The sequence below is a fragment of the Tamandua tetradactyla genome, chromosome 14 (genome assembly GCF_023851605.1).
Source record: "Tamandua tetradactyla isolate mTamTet1 chromosome 14, mTamTet1.pri, whole genome shotgun sequence".
Lineage (NCBI taxonomy): Eukaryota > Metazoa > Chordata > Mammalia > Pilosa > Myrmecophagidae > Tamandua > Tamandua tetradactyla.
In genome coordinates, this window is record NC_135340.1 from 59937389 (window position 1) to 59950207 (window position 12819).

A 12819-nucleotide genomic window follows, 5' to 3' on the forward strand; every position below is an offset into this window, starting at 1 on the left:
AATTTTGAAGGAACCAAAGATTAATCTTCTCAACATCAAAACTTCAAAATATAAGCTGTTTATTTCAAGCTCCTTCTAAAATGCATTGCATACGTCTTACCTTTCTTAAATAGAGTCTATTGAACATCCTTTAAAGTTTTACTGACTCAGTCATAATTTCTGAAAACTTTTATTTGGAAATAATTTCAAACTTACAGAGAAGTTGCAAAAATTAAAATAGTACAATAAATACCATATATACCCTTTTACCCAGATTCACTTGTTAGAATTTTACGCTGTTGTTTTCATCATTTGATCTTTCTCTCCATCTCTATCCCTAGCTGTCTATCAATCTATCCTTTCCCCAAAGCATTTAAAAGTAAAACATATATTATAACTCTTTACCTCTAAATACTTCAGTGAAAATTTCCTGAGATAGGGGTATTTTCTTACGTAACCATAGTACAGTTATCAGCCCAGCAAATTTAACAGACACAAGACTTTACTGTACCATTTGTATTCCAGTTTTGTCAATTGACTCAACAGCGTTTATAGCATCCCCCCACCCCCCTCCCCAGTACAGGATCCAGTTTATGACCAGGTATTGCATTTAATTGTGATGTTTATTTGACCTCTTTATTTGGAACATTTTCATAACCTTTCTTTGTCTTTTGTGACATTGACATTTTGGAATAATTCATTCCCTCTCCCCTGTCCTCCTCCTCTTCTTTTTCTTCTTTTTAAATAGAGGATTCCTCATTTTGGACTTGTCGATGTTTCCTTGTGATGAGTCTCAGGTTTTGCTTCCTAGTCTAGAATCTTGCATAGGTGATGTGTCCTTCTATGACATCACAATCGAAACCACACAGTGTTCATCCGCCCCTCACTGGTGATGTCAATTTTGATCACTAGTCAAAGTTGTGTGATTTCTCCACTGCGTAATTATTATTCTTTTTCTACTTTTGCCACTGATAAATCTGTGGGGAGACAGCTGAACACCATGCAAATAGCCTACTTCTCATTAAAGTTTCTCCCTAGATTTAGCATCCATCTATTATGGTGGCTACAAAATGTAGTTTTCCAATTCCAGCATTTCCTCCGTGTTTACCTGGAGGGCTTTGGCATTCTACTGCAACCAGAAGCCCTCCCTGCTCCCTTAATTTGATGATCTTATGGACTCACGAATTTGGTTTTTTTTTTCCCAATGGTTTATAATCCATTACTGTACTTAATTATTTTGGTGCTCATATTTGGCCCAGCAGGTACCACTTTAAGTTGGGTCCTGTGTCCTTGTCCTATCATAGTTTTGAGCATGTCCTTACTTTTTGGCTTAATAAGATGTCCAGAATCATCTGTTAACTTCCTGCCACCACTCAGACTCATAATTTTGAATAGCTTTTGCATAGTGATGCTCACAAGGCCTTTTTCTTTATGGCTAGTCATCACATTACGGAAGCGTCCCAAACTACTCTTTTCTTTGATTTTTGTGTGTGTCCTTTTTGTAGAATTCCAGTTGTCTTCTTTTCTGGTTCTTGGGTGGTCATAAATGACTTTGGATGGTGATTTCAGTGTCAGCTTTTTAAAATTGCTGCTTCTAACCTTTCATTGGCTAGAAAACGTGATAAAACCAAACCTGTCAAGGTTTATATAAAGTAAAAGTAAATGGATTGTGAGTGAGGACCCAAAATCTACTTTCATGAGCAAAAGTTTGAGTGCATGAACTTAATTTCGTTATTTGACCTTTTTTACTTTGGTTCTCAGCAGTATTCTGAATAGCTGAGGTTGCAGATAGGGACTTGGATAAATGAATGGTATCATTCTTCTTCGGTTTTTTTTAAGGTTCATAAAGAAAATATATTTGAAACCTTTGTCAGTTATAGGATTTCAGGGATGATTTTCTTTCAGAGCCAGCTCTATTCTTAAAATTTGAATTTCAAAAAATCTACCCATGAGGCTTTAAGAGTAGTAGTTCCCAGCCCTGGCTGCACACTGGAGTCACCTGGGGAGAGCTTTAAAACGTACAGATGTCTCGGTCTTACCCCCAGAGAGTCTGGGCTGCAGACTGAGGATTTGAAGGTTCCAAACTTCCCCAGGTGATGCCAGTATAGAACCAGGACTGAGAACCACTGCTGTAAAAATGAAAATGCATGAAAGCCTGTAATATCTGGTTCTTAATAGAGAGCTTATAAGATGATCCAAAGCTCTTACATTAAAAAAAAAAATCTAAACTTGTTTTATATCACAGAATCCTAGACACAGGAGAGATTTTGGAGATTATCTAATCTAATGTCTTTCTCTCTAGACTATGTAATCTAATGCCTGAAAGGTGAGGTGACTTGTCCAAGTAACAGCCTACTGTTTTTTATTGTAAATGAACCTGCTTCATCAAACCAGAATTTATATGAATGTGATCCACAGGGTTGTTGTGTCAGAATCACTAGGGGATTTTGTCAAAGGGAAGATTACTCTGCTTTACCTAAACCTACTGGGTTGCGGTCTTGGGGTAGTGGGGTTTAGGAACCTGCATTTTCCATATTTCCCAAAGTTTGGAAACCACTACTCTGAATAGATTATTTATGTCAGTGAAGGAGAATCAAATTATTTATCACATGCATTTATGGAAATGAATAAGGACAGAGAACAAGCCACAACTAAATGCCAATGCTAACTTCTCAATAAACCTATACAACCAGCATTAGTAGTTCTTTTGTAGAGGATATTAGCTTAAGTAAAACCTCATGCCTTTATGATGTCTATGTGAACATATATGACTTTCCTTCTAGAAAAGATGCATGGAATTCCTGTGTACTTAGAAAATTCAAGCACATTAATTCACAGATAGAGGTGACTCTAGTAAGGTTTAGATCTCAATCCAAAGAGATTGTTCTAGTTGACAGCAGAAATACAGGCATGGCCTTAATCACTTGTGGATAATGGCTGTGTTCAGAGTCTGCATTCATTAACAAATCCAGCCACAGAGACCCATGCACCAAAGAGCCACCGAAGACCACCCTAAGGAGAAGCACCTGCCATTTTTCATAAGAGTAACTAAGTTTATGCTTCTCTGAGAGTTAGAATATATACAACTCACTAATTCCCATTGCTATCAGTGATTGCTGAGCCCAGATAAGAGCACTGATCATCTGATGGAAACTAGGATTGTCTTAAGATGCTAAAGTTTTATTTTTTCACCCTGATAAAATGTTATGTGAGCATTTGAATCATTTTTTCCTGAAGTGGACTCACCAGCAAATTGAAAATGCTTGATAAATTCATTAAAACTAAATAAAGAGAATAAAAGGGATAAAATAAAATATGTGGAAGTATATTCCATAAACAAAAATAATTAAATGCACCTTTAAAAGTAGTCAGGATGGGTTAGTGCATTTTTGCCAAGGGTAACCTTGATAGGTTTTTTGTTTTTTTTTGGGAAAAATTCCACCACTGCCTCTTGTACTGTTCAGTGTACCCAGTACTGAATCAGAACCCCCCCTTTCCTTAAAGTGCTAGTCAATATTCTTACCACCCCTTAAATTGCTATTTTGACAGTTTCCATTATGTGTCTTGATATTTCCCATATTTGGGAAAGGTCCTAACTTGGTCTTTTCAAGTTTCAGGAACTCTGAGGACCTCCTCATAGAATAAAACTGAAGTAACAGACTTCACATGTCAGTAGCCGAGTGTCAGGGAGACAGTCACTGAAATACGTCACCCCCTTTCAGAAGATTAATTAGAGGCACTCCAGTATCTCAGACTCCCCCATGCCTACTGCCAAAGAGATTGCTTGGATTCTGTCTGGGAAGACCAGGCTGGCAGAGAGAATGGTTACTTGTTTTACCACCAGACTCCATGAGAGTATGTGAGCTCTTGGAGAGGGTGTGGATCCATATAATCACTAATCTGTATATGTTCCATGATATGGGAGGAGGAAGATGGGGGATGTTCTAGTTTGCTAGCTGCCAGAATGCAACATACCAGAAACGGAATGGCTTTTAAAAAGGGGAATTTAATGAGTTGCTAGTTTACAGTTCTAAGGTTGAGAAAATGTCCCAGTTAAAACAAGTTATAGAAATGTTCTATCTGAGGCATCCAGGGAGATAGCTTGGTTCAAGAAGGCCAATGAAGTTCAGGGTTTCTCTCTCAAGTGGAAGGGTACACGGTGAACACAGTCAGAGTTTCTCTCTCATCTGGAAAGGCACATGGTGAACACGGTCAGGGTTCCTCTCTCATCTGGAAGGGCACATGGTGAACACGGCGTCATCTGCTAGCTTCTTCTCCTGGCTTCCTGTTTCATGAAGCTCCCTGAGAGGCGTTTTCTTTCTTCATCTCCAATGGCTTGTGGGCTCTCTGCTTCTCATGACTATGTCATTCTGCTCTCTCCGAATCTCCCTCATTCTCCAAAATGTTTCCTCTTTTGTAGGACTTCAGAAACTTATCAAGACTCACCCAAATGAGTGGAGACATGCCTCTACCTAATCCAATTTAACAACCACTCTTGATTAAATCATATCTCCAGGGAGATTATCTAATTACAGTTTCAAAGAGACAATATGGAATAGGGATTAGAAGAAATGGCTGCCTTTACAAAATGGGATTAGGATTAAAACATGGCCTTCTAGGGCCCATACATCATTTCAAACCAGCATAGGGGAGAACATGTGGGGCTGGGAAAATGGTGAAAAAACACAAATGTGAATGTTCCCTTTTTGTGTAGTATGAAATGCTTCATGTCACGCCACCAATGAGCCCTCCTGATGTCCTCAAGACGAGTCCTGTGGCTGATGCTGCTGGTTGGGTGGATGTGGATAAAGAAACTCTGCAGCACAAGAGATACCCAAATGTGTTTGGGATTGGGGACTGCACCAACCTTCCTACATCAAAGACTGCTGCTGCAGTTGGTAAGATAGCAAGCTGTATTCCTCCCTCCCTCAAAATGATGTAGCCCCAAGACCTGTCTGTTTACTTTCCTTGGATGCTCAAGCAACATCATGCACTGGTTTGGCTTAAACAATGGGAATTTATTATCTCATGGTTTTGAGGCTATGAGAAAGTCCAAATCAAGGCGTTATCAAGACCATGTTTCCTTCCTGAAGTCTGCTGTTCTAGAGCTGGCGGCCAGTGACCCTTGGTCCTGGATTCCTCCCTCACAGGGTGACCTATCCTGGCCTCTCCCTTCTCTTCTGGGTTCCAAGTTCCGTTGACCCTAAGCTTCTTCCTTCCTGTGGCTTTCTCTTTCTCTGTCTGAATTTCATTCTGCTTATAAGAGACTCCAGTAATAGCATTTAGACCCATCCTGACTGAGGTGGGACACATTTTAACTGAAGTAACCTCATCAAAAGGTCCCACTTACAATGGGTTCACACGCACAAGAACGGACACAATTTAAGAGCATGTTTTTCTGGGGTTACATACCGGTCCAAACCACCACACCATCACAACAGAAACAAAAAGTATGACAGAAACAGTGTTACATTAATGATGAAGACATTTATGTGGCCTAAAAATGACGTTGACCTCCCTGATATAGAAGCATGCTGTCAGTGAACCTAGTGTTGTATAAAGAAGAAAGTAACTTTTCAGTGCTTTGCACCAGAGTAGCATGAGTTTATGTGCCTTCTCTAGGTCAGAGAGGTTGTTTTCAGGGGAAGAGGTATTAGAGGGGAGGACCTCACTTTTGTAGCTCTCTGGAATTCTGCTGCTTCTCATACTGCCATGTTCACATCCATGGCTCTCTGCACCACTGATCCTGGACTATTTTTCCTCTGCCTGAAACACCATAAACCTAGGGAAGCATTTGCTTCCCCAGAAAACACATGCAAGTCAATGAAAGCTTGCAGACCAGAAAATTGTTCTGTTAAGACAAATACAGTGAAGCATGCCCTGATTGGTATACGATTAAGGCCTCAGCCTGCAAAACTAAATCCTTAGCCTTCATGTTCTGCTCTAGCAGTGATGGGGAGAATTGCCTTTTAGATTGTGTCCTCCACAAGCAGCACTTGTCTTCTCAGGGTGCTGTGAAACTGGACCTCCCTGTCGATGGCTGTGGTAGCCCTGTGTGTGCATTACGTACCTGCGGAGAATGTGATGTTAATTTCACTGTTTCAACCTAAGAAAGACTTCACAGGAGACTCATTAAAATGTTTTTTTCTTTTCTTTAGTAATTTTCCCCAAAGTTTTTATTTACAAAAATCTGAAACCTATGAAAAATTTGCAATAAAGTACAATAATACCCTTTAGGTATTAACCAGCTGTTAATATTTTGTGACATTTGTTTCATCACTCATACATTTATGTGCATTCATTTTGCTGAGTCGTTTGAAAGTAAGTTTAGACACCATGATACTTCACCCTTAAATACTTCCACCTGTATTTCCTAAGAAAAAGTACCTTCTCCTCCACATTAAGAGCATTTTCTCTGATATTTAACATTGTATGATAAAATCATCTCATATACATGCTCTTCAAATTTGTCCAGTTCTCCTAAAAAATGCCCCTTGAAGCCATGAGACAAGAAAAGACCACGTACTGCATGGTTGTAATGTCTCTTTGGTGTCCTTTAATCTAGGAGAGACTTCATGACTTTTTTTGTGCAAGTGTGGGGTGGGGGTTCATGGTCCAGGAATCGAACCTACGTCTCCCGCATGGAAGGCCAGCATTCTACCATGGAACCACCTGTGCACCCCTTCATGATTTTTTTATTTTATATTTTTACTTTCATGACACTGGAATTTTTTGAAGAGTCTGGGCAAGTTATTTTGTACAGTATCCCACAATTTAGAATTGTCTAGTTTTTTCTTGTGGTTAGATTCAGGTTACACATTTTGGTAAGACTCTATCTCGGAGATGCTGTGTCCTTCCTACTGTATCACACCAGGAACCCATGGATTACATCCAGCTTGATGAAGCTGAATTTCACCACTGGTGAAAGGAGATCTGCCGCTCTCTCTATCGGAAGTACCTTTTCTCTTTATAATTTATAGGTGGGACAATACTTTGAATACTTTACATTTCACCCAATTTAAATCTGCTGAATTTATGTGGTGAAAATACCTGTGATGTATGTAAAGCCCAGATTACCACGCTTTTAGCCTACTTTTAAAAAAGCAAACCATTTAATTTAATGTTTTGAATAGATAACATTAAATGTGATTCAATAAAAAGTGGTAAGTGAGAAGTCTTGCTCCCAGCCCTGCCTTCCATCTGCTCTGTTTCCACATTCCCCCTCACTACTTTTATTCGTTTCTTTTTACCTTCTAGAGTTTCTTTATTCACGTACCAGCAAATAGGGAAACCATTGTTAATTTCTCCCTTTGATGCAAAATAAAGCAGATTATTCATACTATTATGCAGGCTGCATTTTTTTATTTAGTATATCTCAGTACATAGAGAGCATCCCCATTATTTTCTACCTGTTCTTTTTTACAACCTCTTTTCTATTGTACGGTTGCTCCAAAACTCATTTAACTAGTTCAGGTCTTAATTTATACTTGGATTGTTTCCAACCCATTGTTATTTAAAACAGCACTACAGTGAATGCACCTCTGTATGTCATTTCACATGTGTGAAAATCTATCTGCTCTTCTCTTTATTGTCTAAGTTAGCTTAGTCCCAGTTCTCCCACAGTGGGTCTGCTGGAAATCTCATTTCTCACTAGATTTCCCTCCCCACATCCTCTGGGTATCCCTCGGAAATACTTAGAATTGCTCCACAAAACTGTGGGTGGGTTTACTAGCTGCCCAGTCAGGTGTCTTACCTTACTGCAGACCACTAAGCTTCCCCGTCCTGCCATGCTGAGTTGGCATTCCTGGGGCTCTGCCACTCTCCACCTCAGGCGTCTCCCTTAATTACCCACAGCACAGCCACGAACAACATGTGACGTTTAATAAAAGTTAACTGAACTAGTTGATGTTCTGGAGAGGCTGACCCCTTTAGGTTTCAGCTAGTTTCATCCCCCTACCCTATATTATCAACAGCCCCTTCCAACATGAAAAAGTTAGAATGGGCATAGCCCAAATACCCCTAAAGAGTGGGAGAAAGATCAAAGATGATGGGGGAATTATACAGAGAAGGCAGGGTTTAACAAATGACTATGAGTGTGGGATCATTTACTGATATTTCTTTTAGCCTCCAGTACCTTAGAGCAGCTAGAAATAAAAACCTAAAATTGTGGACTTGCCACTCATACCAAACTCTGAAATCTGTTCTACAACTAACTGTTGTGCTGTGCTCTGAAATGTTTTGCTTTTTGGGTCTATGTTATTTTTCACAAAAAAGAAAAAAGTCTATTGTGATAAAAAAGTATTCCTTGTAGCCTCCTGTATCCTGGAGCAGCTAGAAGGAAATATCTGAGACGATGGTACAGTAGACCATGACACACTCTGGGATCTGTCCTGAAGTACTAGCTGAAGAGTGCTTTGAAAACCATTGCTTTCTTCTTTCTTTGCTTTGTATATGTGTTATATTATACAATAAAAAAAATTAGAAAATAAAGTTAACTGAAAACTTGGGCACGGTGGAAGGGGATTGCAATGCAGGGAAAAGCAACTCACACAGGCCTCCACCCACGCAGACCTTAAATGTGGTCGTTGGTTCGGCCGTTCCCAGGGTCCCGGGTGTAGCCCCTCTGCAGGCAGCCCCCCCACCCACTGCCTCTCTTCTCTTCCTTTCTGTTGGCCTCGATGCCTTGTTGCAGAGGCCTCTTCAGGTTTCCCCAGTTTAGATCCCAAACTCCCGATGGCACCCAAAGAAAAACAAAGAGTTTTCCCAGTGGGAAATACAATCCTTAGACATGTTGCTTTGCCCGCAATGAAGACAGCCATTTAATATCCTAAAGCGGAGTTGTTTACCCTTCATTGTTCTGCACCTCTTCATTCCAGAAAAAAAGCATTGCTCTTTTGATGTGAGGCAGGCATCAGCAACTGTAGCCTACAGGCCAAATGCAGCCTGCTACCTGTTTTGGTGTGGTCTGCTAAGAATGGTTTTTTTATAGGTAAAAATTTACAAGTAATAGGGAACACTAATGCTGAACTTCATGAAGGAAAATGTTATTTCATTATTCTCATTAGAAACCTATATTACCCAAAAAAGTATACTTAATTATTATATTTTGAATTTCTTCAGTAAAATTTTTGTAGAAATTTATTTCCGCTCTCGCTATATATCTTTGATTTTTGCCCCTTGGCTCACAAAGCCTACAATATTTTCTATTTGGCCCTTTACAGAAAAAGTTTGCAGAACTCTAACTTGAGGGGTTAAAAATAACCACTTTAATGTGCATTTGATAGTGTAAAGGTAACCTTTCTTTCTTCAATATAAATCCAAGTCTTCCACCTTTAGAGACACAAACTGCTTGTATCTTTAATAGAGCAGTTTTAATGATTTAAAATTGAACATGGACTGGTATTAGGAAATAAACAATAAGGAATTGTTAATATTTTTGAATGTGAAAATGCTATTGTGTTTTTGTTTAAAAATCCTTTATCTACCAGAGATATACACAGAAATAATTGTGAGTGAAATGGTTTGATGTCTGCTCTAAAAATACTCCAGAAAAAAAAAAAAAGTGGCATGAGCGGCGGCATAGGTGAAACGAGAATGTCAGGGTTTATAATATGTTTGAAAATTGTCATAAAACAGGCAATTATATATATGTGTGCATATACACACACACACACACACACACACACACACACATGTTTGGTCTAGCCTCAGCCAGGGCAATCCATCACAGAGGAAAAGTCAGTATTTTGCCCAGTGAGATATACTTGGGGCTACCGTTATAGGCTATGAACAGGGACACTAGGACATCCTGGGGGACAGAGGAGGCTGGGCCCACAGACTGAGCTGACAGCCACTGACCCCCAGGAGAGGAGTGTGGTTGGGATAGGGCTACCCTTAAAATCCTCTTGTTGGAAATTGCTAGTCTTCCTGTGTTGCAGAAAGCTGGCTCTTCCGTTTCAAAGCCACAGGGAAGTCTGGTGGGTCTTTTGAAACTGATGAATTGGTGAACCTCCTCTGGCAGTCAGCACTTCAGTTAGTAAGAAGAGTCGTGATCTACTCACAATTCAGAGGGAGTGGCAGTGGAACCTTCTTAACTTGTTCACATTAAAATTAGTTGCAAATTAGTTTTCGTGGAAAACCTAGATGATTTCACTTTTCTGACTTTTCCTTTTCTCTTGCAGCTGCCCAGTCAGGAATACTTGATAAAACAATTTCTGGGATTATGAAGAATCAAACACCAAAGAAGAAGGTATATATGTCTGGTAAAAATCACTGTCGCAATTATCATCTTCCATTCTGCATACAAATGCTGTTTACCCACAATTAGTTTCTCCAATATGGGGATTTTGACTCTTGCTTTATTACTATATTTTGTTGTATAATTTGTATTTTCACTGTACAAAAATTAGAAAATACAAAAAATAAATAAAAGGGAGAAGGAAATTGGAATCACTCAAAGCAAATGATAGATTCTAAAATGTCTATTTAATACTATGAAAGAAGCAGACTTTCCAACTCAGTCTCGTTTTGGATGTTAGTATGATGGCTACACATCGTGTCCACTGGTGACTGGCTACAACCGTGTGATTCTTGCCGAGTTTGACTACAATGCTCAGCCACTGGAAACCTTCCCCTTTGACCAGAGCAAAGAGCGACTCTCCATGTACCTCATGAAGGCCGACATGATGCCTTTCCTGTATTGGAATTTGATGCTAAGGTAAGTGCATCGACTGACGTAGATAGATTTCTTGCCCCAAGGACACCTCTTTTAGCACATTGCATCAGCCTGTGCCCGGTGATTGATTCAAGGAGACCTTCCAGCTTCAAGGGAATTCATGATTGAAAGCAAGAGTGGCTAAGGGCACTCACCTTGCTCTGCCATTTCTCGTGGATTAGGGATGGTGGGCTGTAAGGATTCTGCAGGCTTAGCCGAGCTCAGCGGACCACCCCCGGGTGAGGAAAGGGAAGTTGGAAGTTGTAGCACCTCTACCACCTCACAAGGGGTGCAGCCTCTTCTCTCCATTGTTAGTAGTGACCAAGTCTACTGTCTTCCATGTTCTGGTCCTCTTTTTCTGCTGGATAAATATTCATAAAAATGATAATGACAATAATAATAATAATAATAATGATAAATCACTTTTTGCATGTCAAGTATTTTCTCATCTGCTACTTTACTTTTGTTTTAAGTATGCTATAGGACAAATAAAACATAATGATTAAGGAGCATAAACTTCAGATTCAGGCAGACCTGCATTTAAGTCATGCCTCTGCCATTTTCTAGCTGTGTTTCCTAGGGCAAGTTGCTTAATTTTAGTATAATGGCTGTACACTGTGTCCACTGGTGACTGGCTAGTTTTATTTTCTTATTTGCAAAATGAAAATAATATTACAATTCATACGATTATTGTAGGGACTAAATGAGATAACACAAAAATAGACAAAAACATTTAGGCATTTAAAAGTGACTAGAGTAACCCCCTGTGCTGGTTTGTAAGTATTATGTACCCCAGAAAAGTCATGTTTTAATACTCATTCAATCTTGTGAGCGCAGCCATTTCTTTTCATCTTGATTCAACACTGGAGGTTGGAATCTTTTGATTAGATTATTTCCAGAGATTTGTGACACATCTAATTGTGGGTGTGACATTTGATTAGATGGAGATGGGACTCTATCCAATCCAGGTGGTCTTGATTAGTTTACTGGAATTCTTTAAAAGAGGAAACATTTTGGAGAGAGTCAGAAATGACTGAGCCAAAGAAACTTCAAGGTAGAGCTGACACAGATGCCAGTTTTGGAGAACAGCAGACACAAATGTTTGGATATGCTTGGAGCCCAGCAGATGTTGCTATGAGATGTTAAGTGAGCCAGAACCTGGAGAGAGCCAAGAGAAACTGTTGTGGTCAGGGGTGTTGCTAAATATCCTACAAGGCACAGGACAGTCCTCACAATAAAGAATTATCTGGCCCAAATGTCAATAGGACTGGAATTGAGAAATTCTTACCTCTACTTAATTTATGAGCAAATGAAAACAGAGGGGATAGCAGTTTGCATGCAGGATAGACTTAACACAGGTTTACTGAGCTGAGTCAGCATGTCCATAGCCTCATAGCAAGTCAATGCCAAAGCTAGAACTGGAAGCAGGCCACTCTCTCCTGGTCGTGAGATCTCTCTACCTCCCTACATGCATCTGACTTTATGTGCTGGTAAGTATGAGCAGCAATTTGGCTTCCCTTTCAATATCTTGCTGGTCAGAGTCACTCCATTTCTTCTCCTGCAAATATCTTTTCTGTGTCATTTCTTTCAGGGGTTACTGGGGAGGACCAGCCTTTCTGCGGAAGTTGTTCCATCTGGGTATGAGTTAAGGATGGCTCAACCCTCGCTCTCCTTGGAAGGCTTCTGGACCAAAATCACAGTCATTGATTGACAAAGAGCAGCACCAAGGACTTGGAATTGAATCCCAAAAGAGCCTACTCCTGGATGATGGTGACCAAAGGCTTCCTTTATCAGTATCTTGGAACAGTCACCACGTGGGCTTCCCTGGAAGAGCTTGATTCTCTGGAAATACTCAAATGAAAGGACAGACTTCTATTTTCTAAATAAAAGTTTGTTGTTGATTGAGATACCATGACAACACTTTATCTTAACTAGTATGAATGAAAAGCTATAACACTTGGGAGCAAAAGATGGTAGTGGTGGTGGGACAGCTTATTTGTTATCTACAGTGTGTGTTCAGCCTATTGCTGGCATAATTGCACCAGAGCTGCTTTGGTTCACAGTAAAACAGGAATCAGTCTGGGGACAATATTGTTTCAAACCCAGCGTGTGGCAGCCATGAGCAT

General features: G+C 39.8%; 1 protein-coding gene across 7 annotated transcripts in view; it reads left to right on the plus strand.

Moving 5' to 3' along the window:
• The window catches only part of SQOR (sulfide quinone oxidoreductase), a 46401-nt gene extending 33782 nt beyond the window's left edge, over positions 1-12619 (plus strand). For 4 of the 7 annotated variants that reach the window (XM_077127775.1, XM_077127776.1, XM_077127773.1 and 1 more), the window contains exons 7-10: positions 4694-4877; positions 10161-10228; positions 10518-10696; positions 12285-12617. In XM_077127775.1, coding sequence (XP_076983890.1) covers positions 4694-4877; positions 10161-10228; positions 10518-10696; positions 12285-12342 — 489 coding nt within the window. In that variant the 3' untranslated portion in view covers positions 12343-12617. Of the gene's footprint in view, positions 1-4693; positions 4878-7711; positions 7789-10160; positions 10229-10517; positions 10697-12284 lie in introns of those variants that run through there. The other 3 variants (XM_077127772.1, XM_077127771.1, XM_077127777.1) reach the window with 3 other exon arrangements.
• Positions 12620-12819: the final 200 nt, after the last annotated feature.